General features: G+C 44.3%; 1 protein-coding gene across 1 annotated transcript in view; it reads right to left on the reverse strand.

The window, feature by feature from the left end:
* Positions 1 to 13032, reverse strand: part of arhgef40 (Rho guanine nucleotide exchange factor (GEF) 40) — a gene marked incomplete at its 3' end in the record, with an annotated part of 75491 nt that overhangs the window by 38217 nt on the left and 24242 nt on the right. Inside the window, exons 5-8 of the mRNA XM_080450824.1 lie at positions 5250 to 5535; positions 3502 to 4753; positions 841 to 1082; positions 174 to 350 (exon numbers count right to left, since the gene is read on the reverse strand). Of these exons, the coding sequence (XP_080306950.1) occupies positions 174 to 350; positions 841 to 1082; positions 3502 to 4753; positions 5250 to 5535 (1957 nt within the window). The remainder of the gene's footprint in view (positions 1 to 173; positions 351 to 840; positions 1083 to 3501; positions 4754 to 5249; positions 5536 to 13032) is intronic.

The raw sequence follows: 13032 nt of genomic DNA on the forward strand, positions 1-13032 counted from the left end.
CAGGTAAACAACACCACCACACTACTCCAGTGGCTGATAACTGCTGGTATAGTGGGAAATGATGGGTACGAAATGTATATTTTGTTTTGTTGTGTAAATACAGGGCAAAGTTACATACTATGTAATTTGTGTAACTATGTATGCCTTTAACGACACAAACACAGGAAACTGACCTGTCAACTGGAGCTTCCCTGATTGGAGAAGTGCCGTTTCAACTTCCCTTAGCAGAGGAGGCTCTTTGGACGAAAGGCCGTTTGATTGGTCGGGACACGTCTCTGACTCCGCCTCACCCGCAGAGGCGTTTGATAGGGATTGGCTAGGGGAGTCAGGTAAACATTCTGGCTTGGTTTCTGTGGATAGATGCAGAAAGACAAATGAGAATACAATACACATGGACATTTAGGGGTTGCAATAGCTAATCAAACTAATAATTTTAATAGATGACAATAAAAAAAATCTTAATGAAGATTGAATCTTAATACATTATTTAATGATCAATTTTCTAAACCCACCAAAAATAGCAGATCTACAAGCTCACAACGCATTGAGATCCGACATATTGTGAACTTGTAAATCTGCAATTTTTTGGGTATTATTGCGTGACACCGTCATAAAATAGGGCTTGAAAGTGGTTAATCAAACTAATCGATTTAGAAGATTACAACAAATATTACAATAATAAAAAAGCACTTCTCAATTATTCAACTATTCAAAAGAAGCGAACAAAATAATGATCGCTAAGAAGATAAACGAAAACACAATTACACATGACAAAAAATCATAACAAGATATTATTGTATGAAGGCAGTATTGTGTTATATGAACTCTGTATAATCGAACCTGAAGGCTGACTGTCCTCTGCTCCCTCGGTAGACGCAGCGTTCTCTTCGCTGTTGGACCCGCCTGCTGATGTGTGCTGCTGTGCGCATTCTGATTGGTCGTCCTCTGTGATTGGCAGCGCTGCGGCCGAGGAGCGAGTGGAACTCGGCTGAGCAGCTTTGGCCTGTGGTTTGGAAGCTTTCTGGTTGCCACGGCCACCAGACCTGGCCCTCCCTTTGGCTCCCCTCCCCTTCCTCTTCCTCCTGCAACACACACCAGGTGTGGTGGTGACCATTAGAGAAGCATCACCTTAAGAATTGACTACAGAACCAAACCTGTGATCACTCTTTAGAAAGTTTTGCACATACAACCTTGCTGTTATTTTACCAATCTATCTTTATCATTGTAGTCTGTTTTTTAACACATATATTGTTGTATTGTCATGTTTTTTTCCGTTGTTTTGTTGTGGTTTCCGTTGTTTGAGATTACATGGCAGAAACACGTATAGTTTTTTATCTGCAATATCTCTTGTTATTGTTACATGTTGGGACTACGGATGGAAATTTGCATCCTTGCTAACTCTACGTGTTTACACTGCATTCCAACTTTACTGCTGTCGTTTTGTTGCCGTGTTCATTACTATGTACTACTGACGTCCCGTCCAAATAAACACATAAAGTAAAAGTATGAGTGAAGTCATGTGTGCAGGGCCCTAGAGCTACTTCCTGTCAGCTACGGATGGCAGGAAGTGCCGTTCACTTCCATTACATGGGGAAGAAGGAGGTCCCGTTGCGTTGTGTTGACGGAGCTGAAGTGTGTGAAGTCAGATGCATGGGGTTCAACATGGGTGAACCATGACACGGCAGTGGCCGGCACCAACCAAAGGGACAGATGTTGTCCTGCGTTGACCCATCTTGGCGCCCATCTGCTTGTAGATGAATGGCCTGAATACTTTATAATAGTATAATAATTTACTGATTGAATACCCCCCTCCCCCCAATTTGAGGAGCTTGAGTTTAATAAATAGTAATGAGAAGTAGTTGAAACTGTTTTTATTAGTCCTAGTTTCACATCCTATATACATATGTAGGATACAAAAAACAAAACACCTCTGTGCTTTGTCACAAATTGCACCCTTCTACCATACAGTATGAATGTGTCATTCATATGTATTGATGTAATTCATATCTTAATTCTATTCATAACAACGTAATGCAATGCTGTCATGTTTGTCAAGGTGCGCTCTCACAATGTTTTCGTATTGCTGAGCCCATGCATAATGTTTTTTTTAATATTCCACGTGTATGTTTTGGTGTTGGGCACACTGCGTGCATTCCTCAATTCTAAAAATAGTGCTAGTCAAACAAACTACACATCCGGAAAACCGGCACTTTGTTGGCATTGCCCACAGCCCCAGAAGATATTATGGAAAATGGTGGGAAACGGACGCATCTGACGGATCGGCTTACGTTCAGATGCTCTATTCTGACGCAAATGTTTGACGAGCTTTAACCTGTGGGTGGAAGAAGCACTCCTATTTTAATTTAAGTACCGATGCCAGAATGTGTAAATACTCTGTTACAAGTCCTGTATTCAAAATGTTACAAAGGTACAAAAGTACTGGCATCAAAATATACTTAAAATACAAAAAGTAAAAGTGCTGGTTATGCAGAATGTTTCAAAAGTTTTAAAAGTTTGCCAAAATCTTTCAAAAACAGCCAATCTACAAGCTCACAACACGTCGTAATGCGACACGTGAGCTTGTAGATCTGCCATTTTTGAAAAGAAAAAGTATAACATAGGGCTTAATTGGTTTATGTGTTTTGCATCTAAATCTACAAAGTAACTTGTAACTAAAGTTTTCAAATAATTGTAGCTGAGTAAAAAGTACAATATTTGCCTTTGAGATAACCTTGAAAAATGGACCTGCTCAAGTAAGAGTACCTCAAAATCGAACAGTACTAGAGTAAATGTACTTAGTTACTTTCCACCACTGGCCACTAACAAGCCCACAGACTTCTGCTTTGATTTAGTAGTGCATACATTTTTCCTCACCATTTCCCAGAAATGTTAACAAGCCAACTTTCTGTCACCTCTGATTCTGTCCGTGATGGCTTATTTAATGTTCCAATATAGCGTATAACACTGTGCAGATGTTGCATTGAGATGACTGCACGACTATAAAAAGTGATTTGATCAAAGGTAACAAAATACTAACTGGCTATGGCCAAGGCTATTGGTAATTTCTCTGGGCTGTTTAGCATTTTGTGGTTTGTCAAATTTATAGCGCAATAACGTGCACTTTTGGGAAACATTATTGTCTGAAATCTTGTGCAGCCCAATGTATGCATTTTAGCCGCATGCAGCTGAAGAAACAGGCAGCATAATTGTTAGCCGCATGTGTAAACAAGTGGAAGAAATGCACTCAATCAAGACCATAATGCACGGCCATATGTTGTGCATCATGCCCATTTGTTAGACCTACAGTAAATGGAAAGGAAGAAATTACATTAGTTTCAGATTTGTCTTTTTTTCAGTTACAGTGCTTTGCTATCTTCTGCTGAGTGAGCGCATGTGATTAATGTGCAACGCAGATCAATTTTGCATAGCAGTGTGACACCACATTCCATACAAAACTGCAGAATGGATGTGTGTGTGTGTGTGTTGTGAGATTCACAGTACCTCGGTGCTCTGTGTCCTGCTGTTTTGACCTCCTTTCCTTTCGGACCAACTCGATCTTCTGTCTTTCCTTCAGCCCTTTCCTTTATCAAGGTGTCTTTTGAGTCAGAACCAGCACCTGGTCCAGAAAGTTCCGTGGAGTCACCTGCCTCCCCTTCACTACCGCACTGAGATTCCTTTGTGGTAGATCCAGTAACCAAGGGGACGTCGGTATTCCCTCCGCTTCCCGGAACTCCGACAAACGCCCCCCCGGCTTTTAGTCCACATTCTGGCTCGTCTAAAGTGGGCGTAGTGGCATCGCTGTCTCCATTCAGTGGTTTATCGGCTTCCTCGAACACAGAGTCAGACTGAGAGCTGTGATCTGATTGGCCCTCCACACGCGCCTTGAGACCGCTCAAATCGCGGGCCTCGCTCGCCGCCAGACTGTCAGTGCTTCCAGAATCCTTGCTGCCGTGGCTGTCCCTGCATGGCAGCGTGGGGGCGTTGCCGTCCCTCTCCCTGCCCACCCCGGGTCTCCTCTCCTTGAAGGGACCTTCAAAATAAAGGCCCCCTCTTCCCAGGCCTTCTGGGCCTCCGCCTGTTTTATTTCCCTCATCAGAGTCGTGGAGAGACGAGGAACACGACCTGCTCGCTCTGCCCGAGGCCGTGAACCTCGGCGGGGGCCCGGAGGGCGCCGGATCGGTCCTGGGGGTCCCTGCGTCTCTCTTGCTGCCCAGGACCGCGCGACACCCGACCGTGCCGTCTAACCTCCCGTACCCCCAGGCTTTCCCCCTGCGCAGCTTGATGGTTTTGCTCCGTCGGCACAGCGGCAGCGTCTTGGTCTTACAGATCCCGTGCATCTCCAGGTACCTCTGCCGGGGGTCGGCCCCTCCGTCGGGGCCTCCCCTGGGCTCCAGGAGCTCCACGTATTCCCCGTCCGTTTGGCACGTCCTCCCCATGCGCCCCAGGCCGTCCTCGCTCCGCCTCCGCCGCGGCACGGCGGGCTCCGAGTCCACGCCGTCCGGCGGTAAGTTCTCCTCGTCCTCCTCCTCGTCCCAGGACCAGGAGTCCATTTCCCCGGAGGAGGAGCCGCCCCAGCCCACCCCCAGGCTGCTGCCCCCCTCGCTGGGCAGGCGGCCGGGCAGCATCCCCTCGTGGGCGGACATCAGCTCGTCCGTGGGGTCGTGGACGAACTTAGGGTAGACCACCTCCTTCCAGGGGAGGCGGGCGATCCCGTCGCACGTGCTGACCAGGCAGGTGTCCAGACCACCTCCGACTGGTGAAGATGACAAAAGAAAGGTGTCAAGAATAGAGTCAGAGAAAATACATTTTGCATCATTCGAGAAACCGGGCAATCGATATTATATCCATATCGTGATATGGGACTGGATATCATCTGGGATTTTAGATATTGTAATGTCATGATATGTCAGTGTTGTGATATGTCTTTTCCTGGTATTAATCAATTAATTAATTAATTAAGTCTGACATTTTAAGCAGCATTTTACACTTACACATAAAAAAAAATAGCAGGTCTCAAGTGGGACACCAGCTATTTTCAATATTTAAAAAATGTCACAATCACAATACGATATTATTGTCACAAAATCGATATCAATGTATTTGGTCAAAAATATTGTGATAGTCGATTTTGTTTTTCATATCATACTAAATGTATATTTTGCCTACAAGGCTGAATAAAAGCGTGAACATGAGAAAGAAAAGAGGGGTATACTACTCGGATTAATGAAGGTGAAAACCCTTCCTCTCACCCTCTCTTTTGTGCCCCCGTTCCTTGTTGACGCTGTGCAGCCACTCGGTGGTGAACACCAGCGGGTGCTGTGACTCGGGCACCAGGATTTCCTGGACGGTGCGCCCCCCCGGGGCCAGACACTTCAGGGCCAGCCGGGGACAGCGCGTAGAGAAGGGCACCACCTGCAGGTAGAAGTCGGTGGTGCGCAGGAGCCTCCAGTCCAGGGTGGAGAGCTGCACCACCACTTTCTCTCCCAGACACAAGGGCCAGCCGGAGTGGAGGAACAAGCAGCCCAGATACTGAGACTGAGACAGAGAGAGAGAGAGACAGAGTTTATTTTTATTTTTATTTTTATTTTAGTCAAATTATATACATTCCCTTTGCCCTGCTGCTTTACCCAAATGCTTTCAAATGGTTACTAAATGCTATAATATGCACTTTAAAGGCCAAGACCACTTAGAACCACTGGTAGAGGTTTGAGTTGTGTAGTTACCTTGCCATGATGTAACTCCAACGGTGGACAAGACATTTTAAATAATTGCTCCATTGATTAGAAATTGACATGGTGAAACAGCTCTCAAAGTCACTCTTTTCGCACGTAAACGAACGCAAACAAAGTTGATTCAGATGTAGAACCTCACCAAATCCAGCACTGTTTGTTTTTTTAATCAGTACTGATTTATACTTTGCTGCACAACAGTGTTGCATGGAAAGTGTTGCTATTTCTTGCTGTGCCACCCCCGCGTACAATGGAGTATAAATTACGCTTATAGGCCTAGGCTATTTTGAGACTTTTCGTCTATAATGACATGCCCAAAATAGGGACACCAGGGTTATTTAATAGGGCTTGACACACATTTTCTTTTAGAAGCCTATAATACTCCCAACAACCCCCCACTAGTTAAAGTTAATTTGTGAGACACAGATGTCATCATAGCTTAGGCAGGCCACACACACACACACACACACACACACACACACACACACACACACACACACACACACACACACACACACACACACACACACACACACACACACACACACACACACACACACACACACACACACACACACACACACACACACACACACACACACACACACACACACACAGCCTCTGTTCATTCATCCTCGCGTTTTCCCAAATCATCCCAATTTCACCAGTTAGCATATTTGTTCACTGTTGACAGAGCCACTCTCTCAGCTGAAGAGGTATTCATTCATTCATTCATTCAGCAGGTGAAGGGAGGAACAGAAGGACAACCAGTCATACAACTGGGAAACGGAGATGAATCATTAGCGTGTTAACTTATTACACTGATGCGATGTGAAGTTCAGACAGTAGCTAGCCCCTAATATGGGTAGCTGCTAAACTGGCATCTAATATGCATCTAAATCAGGGGTCTTCAACGTTTTTCAGACCAAGAACCCCTTAGGTGAGAGAGAGATGAAGAGAGGACCAGTACATATTGTATGTACAACAATTGTGTTGCAGAATAAACTTTTTCATAGATTTCATAGATAGCTTCATATACTGTATTTTCAGACATTTAACCACTTAAACCGTCAATTAGGGGTGGGACGATATGGGTATCTCACGATACGATATCTGTGGCGATATTAGGCCCTCGATAACAATAATATCACGATATTCGATATATTGCGATATCACGATATTGCATGAAATTTCACCAACGATATATCACGATAGTCCTTGTATTCAATTCATAAACACATAAAATAGCACCAAACAGTTCAAAATCATCATCACACAAATTAAATACAGAGTCGGAAAAAAACGTATCACAAAATGTTTTATTTATTTTTTTCCGGAAGTATATCGATTATTTATCGCGGGAGGAAGTATATATCGTCCCACCCCTACCGTCAATACTTAGTAAACTTGACCTTTGGCTGTGTACTTGGTCTGCTCTTTTTCCTCCTCTACACCAAACCTCTTGGCCAAAAATAGCTTATTTTTGGCTAAAGTTCTCTTCAGAAAAGGGATGCTAGGGTTCAAGTGGTTAATGTAAAAAAGAAAGTTCCTATCACAAAGTGATTTGGCAGACTCCCTGTAGTAACTCTGAGGACCCCATAGGGGTCCCGGACCCACTGTTGAAGACCCCTGATCTAAATTCAACGTGTAAGTAGCCTTGGGATTCAATGGTTCCCGAGCCATGTGGCCCATGGGGCAGGAGTTTATCTCCTGTTTCTGTAGCGTGAGGCGGCTTGATGTACAAGTACACCCCCTGGACAAGACGCTAGTATGTCACAGGGACTTACCCCCCATATCCATCCCTTGATCCTGAGTACCAAGCAGGGAGGCATGGGGTCCCATTTTCATAGTCTTTGGTGTGACCCTACTTAGGAATCAAACCCCAACCTCCCAATCTCAGGGCGGACACTCTAACCACAAGGCCACTGAGCTGGTCAAAAAATTACACGTAACAAAATATTTAAATGTACCACTTTAGTCCTATATGTCCTATATATATATATATAATATTAAATAGCCAGTCTACAAGCGTTCAAGCCTGTAGATCTGGTATTTTTAAATGTTTTGGACATTTCGACATGTTTTGACAATCTTCAAAGAAAGTCACCTACAATGACATGCACAAAATAGGCACACCAAGTTGAAAGTTGCTAAGCACTTATATGAATTGTTTGAACTGTTTCCCACAGGCAATGAAGAGCAATTTACACATAACAGTCAGCTAGACTCTCTCTAACAGTAATAAAACACTTCAGTGGTAGACAAACCCACAGACTCACGTGGGTGTGCCTGCCTGCCTGCCTGCCACACAAATGGAAATAAAGTCAGACATATGACTCACACACAGTGAGTTACAGTATACAATGTTTCTTTCTTTCTTTCTCTGTCAGTGTCAAACTGCTTAGCTAGCATGACAGAGCGCGAGGACAGCGGATAAACCACAGAATAGCCATGAGTGAGTCACATGGAAACGTGTAGAAAGTCGACCCGTCAGAGCGGCCGGCCACCGTGAAAACAAACTCCCTGGCTTACGGACAACACAACTCAACACGGTCCCCTTCACAGCGCTCTGCTATAACGCTATGTGAATACTGGTCGCCTGAACAACACATCCATACACACAGTACAGCGAAGGGTTCAGAGTGCCATAAGTTAAAACCAGTTAGGAGGTATAGAACCGAGGGGCCAGTTTAGCAGGTCTGTGCCAGATTGGCCAAAAGGTTTCAAATAGTGAAAATAGCCGATCTACAAGCTTGTAATGCCTCGATTTGTGGTATAGATCAGCTATTTTCCCTATTCGTCACACATGCAACGGAATATAGGGCTTTAGTGGTTAACTGGCCTATATACAAAACAAACAAACAAACAAACAAACAAAAAGAACATTGATCCATAAGCTACACCCACCTTAAGCAGTCCTGACTCCTGCATCAAACCAGCAACCTTCTCCCTGTCTGCCTGGGTGGAAAGACGACTAAAATACTCATACTCTATACGCCACCATTGCTGCTGCTGTGTCTCAGCTGTTCCCATGCAGCCACATAAAAATCACTGGCTGATGCGGAGGGGCCTCTCCTTTCCTCTCCTCTCCTCTCCTCTCCTCTCCTCTCCTCTCCTCTCCTTTCCTCTCCTCTCCCCTCCACGTCTCAAACCCCCCCCCCCCCCCCCGTGCCCTCCAGACTCACGAGACATGATCAGATTATATTCCTGGCTCAGCCTCCTTTTTCATCACTCCCTGCTCTCTCTTTCTCCCTTTCTCTCTCTCTCTCTCTCTCTCTTTGCTGTTTCAATGTCTTCCCCTCATTAGCCCCTAATCGCCCACTTTCTCTGCCTGTTCTTATTTTTCGTGGTTGTTGAGTTCCAGGGAAGGGGGGGTTTTGTCTGATTTTGTCTGATGTCTGCACAGTAGAATCCACAGTGTCGATTTATCTCAGAGTTGAAAAACTAAATGGACCCATAAAGGATTTGTTTCAGTGTCTGTGAAGCTATAGGGTATAGTCATACTCAGCCTTTTTAATTTAAAGACCCCCCAGTTTTATATGCATTAGGCCACAGTCTTCCATTTGATACAATTTCCATCTCTGGGACCCCAATCAAAGCCATGAAATCCTCAGTGTTAATTTAACTCTAAGCGTGTACAAATTGGTCACCCGCAAAGGTCCATTTGGTTTCTCACTATCAATCATTTAGCTGGGGCCCCCTCAATGGACCCCTGGGGGTCCCCAGACCCCATGTTGAGAACCAGTGAGGTAGCAGTCGAGACTGCAATGCATTGTGTGATGTTTTGACATCGTCGGTGCTCGTCTTTGTATCGCGTCGGTCGTACACACTCACACTATAACTGCCCCCCCACACACACACACACACACACCAACGCCCCCCCTGTCTGTCTTTCAATGTCCCCCAGTGTTCCTCCTTCGCCCACCCCACCCCACCTCCATTTCTCAATTGGTCCACTATAGTCTGGAACTTGAGGCCTCTCTTCTTTTTCTGACACACGCGCACACACGCACGCACGCACGCACGCACGCACGCACGCACGCACGCACGCACGCACACACACACACACACACACACACACACACACACACACACACACACACACACACACACACACACACACACACACACACACACACACACACACACACACACACACACACACACACACACACACACACACACACACACACACACTGAATGAAAGCCACGATCACTCTCCCACGCCCACCCCTTGTCTCTCTCTAAATTTCTTTCTCTCTCTCTCTCTCTCTTTCTTTCTCCTCCTCTTCACAACGCCCGCCCGCTACCTCTCTCTCTTTTTACTCCTCCTCCTCTCCCCGCTCCTTCTCTTTCTCTCTGTCTCTCTGTCTCTCTCTCTGCACAGCAGTCACACAGACACATATGGAAAGAATTATTGTCATGACTCACACTCTCAACTCTCGTTCCACGGCAGCCTCACTCAGCGACAATGAAACACAGTTTGCCCCGATGCAATGTCTCTGGTGTGCAGTGGTGGAAAAAGTTCTCCCATTTTTTATTTAAGTAAAAGTATCAACACTGCAATGTAGAAATATACTCTGTTACAAGTAAAAGTCCGGAATTTATCATTTACTTGCGTAAAAGTACAAAAGTATTGGTAACAAAATGTACTTAACTACCAAAAGTAGGAAGTACTCCTTATGCAGAAAGTCTATATTTTGTCTATTTGAAAATAGCCATCTACAAGCACACAATGTGTCACATTGTGAGCTTGTTGATCTGCTACTTTCAAAAAGACAAAATATAGGGTCGAAGTGGTTAGTGTGTTGTGTGTGTAATAGATGCAGTGGAGTAGAAGTAAAAGTATTGCAAATTGGAAATACTCAAGTAAAGTAAAACTACCTTAAAATTGCACTCAAGTAAAGTACTTGAGTAAATGTAATTAGTTGCTTTCCACCACTGCTGGTGTGTGTGTGTGTGTGTGTGTGTGTGTGTGTGTGTGTGTGTGTGTGTGTGTGTGTGTGTGTGTGTGTGTGTGTGTGTGTGTGTGTGTGTGTGTGTGTGTGTGTGTGTGTGTGTGTGTGTGTATGTGTGTGTGTGTGTGTGTGTGTGTATGTATGTGCGCGTGCGTGTGCGTGCGTGAGTGCGTGCGTGCAAAATGAAATAAACAATATGAGAAGCTGGATGGAAGTGATAGTGTGATAAAGAACGGGTGTTGCATCCATATGTCTGAGATGCTTGCATATTTGTGTGCACATGCAGGGCATTCATCTGTGTGCAGTGTGTGTGTGTGTGCATGTGCATTCATACATCGAATAATATGGAGGAGAATGTTGATGTGAATGACACATCGACCTTGTGCTAGCGTGGTGCACCTTTGTGTATGTGTGTTTGTGTGTGTGTGTGTGTGTGTGTGTGTGTGTGTGTGTGTGTGTGTGTGTGTGTGTGTGTGTGTGTGTGTGTGTGTGTGTGTGTGTGTGCGTGTGCGTGCGTGTGCGTGTGCGTGTGTGGTGTGTGTGCGTGTGTGTGTGTGTGTAAATGATGTGTGTATACAGTGTGTGTATCTCAGAGACAGCAACGTGTGATGAAGAGGCACACAAAGTAAGCAGCCTGTGTATTGTTCGCATCATATTATGAAACACTTAAACCCTATATTATATTATATAGTCTCTGTCGGGTGGAAACCTCATATGTCCAAAACTGTTACTTTTCAGGACTCAAATTCAAAACTAGCAAAAGCAGCAGATCGACAAGCTCAAAACGTGTCGCTAGGAAGACTAGAGGCTCATTCGTGCGTCTCCAATGGGGATCCGTTAATAAACATAAACTGTAAGCAACATATTTGTGCTCATAATTAATTTCATGCGTATTACTCTATACACAGTATACTTCAAACACTTTTCCTCAACAGCTGCAGCCATACTATGTCATGTTTTTGATTGATTGCTTGAATACTTACTGAGTCAGAAATGTAAACAGCACGTGGTACAGTAAGACATTATAACTAAACGGATAACACAACAAATTCCTGGGGACTTGTTTCCATGTGTTTATGATACCTATAGTAAGTTCACTAACTTATCAGTTAGTAAGCAATGGAATCAACCAAATTTGTATTAGTTGACTGAGACTCTGTTAGTCGATTATTCATGTTCTGCTTCTTTTCATGCTGAATGGATTATTGAAAAATCATGACCACATCTCTTGTAAACTCACAATATAGTAACCCTTTAATCCATTACGACCAGGAACGCGTCTGTGTCATTTTTCTTTCAAGATTTCTTTGGCTATTAAAAAATAGCAGATATACAAGCTCATAGCGCGGCACGAGTGCCGTGCTATGAGCTTGTAGATCTGCAATTTTTTTCGATTACTCGACAAAGTCCTGCAGATTATTAGCCACTTGAACCCCATATGGTTGACCGGAGTCCCTCAGGGCTCTATACTAGTCTATACTGTCTTTTCTGTTTTCTATTGTGGGGAAAGCTGAAAATAGCCGATCGACAAGCCGATCGGCTATTTTCAGTGAAAGCTTTCCCCACAACACAGATGCTGTGGGTTTAAGTGGTTAGTCGGCTAAGAATTCATTTAGGCGAGGACAGCCCTAAAGCAAACTGGGATTTGGTGTGTTTTTCAAAGACATTACACCAGGAGGACATGTGCAGTATGTTGCTAGAGATGGATCCTGTCTTGCATTAGCTGTAGTCAGTGTCAAAACTCAACTGTGACCTTTTAAACTGTCTCTCTAAGCACTGGGCCACCCACTTGGCTGTGCTATAATCCATATTTTGGCCAAGTAATTTCATGATTTATTACCTTGTCATTACACAGTAAATTACTCAAAGTTAATTTAACTCTGAGAATGACAAAGGGACCCATAAGAGTCCATTAGGTTACATTTTGTACACTCTCTGGGTTACAAATGGATACACTAACACCGAGGATTTTACTGTGTAAGGTACCGCGAAACAATGGTTGTTTGTACGTCTCTGCGCCAATGTCACCAAGTCAACACTTTAGGTTGCATGCGTATACCCTGTTCTCTGAGTAGCATGACGGAGGCCATGCAATCATTCATTTGAAACCATGTCAAACCTTTTCCTATATTTTGGCCTTCCAGCCACATTTAAGACCTGGTGGCTATTTTGCTCATTTTATTTTGAAGTTTCAGTCTGAAACGGTACTTCCCCAGAAGTATGTTTGTTACTACGTTGCTCATTCCTGACCTAATTCTTTTTTTTAAATGAGTAATACGCCATCTGGACGCCATCTTGAATGAGAACGGAGTAGCTATGTAATTAAAATCAGGTGTGTTTGGAGG

The sequence above is a fragment of the Gymnoscopelus braueri genome (assembly GCF_963280865.1).
Source record: "Gymnoscopelus braueri genome assembly, chromosome: 15".
NCBI classification, from domain to species: Eukaryota; Metazoa; Chordata; class Actinopteri; order Myctophiformes; family Myctophidae; genus Gymnoscopelus; species Gymnoscopelus braueri.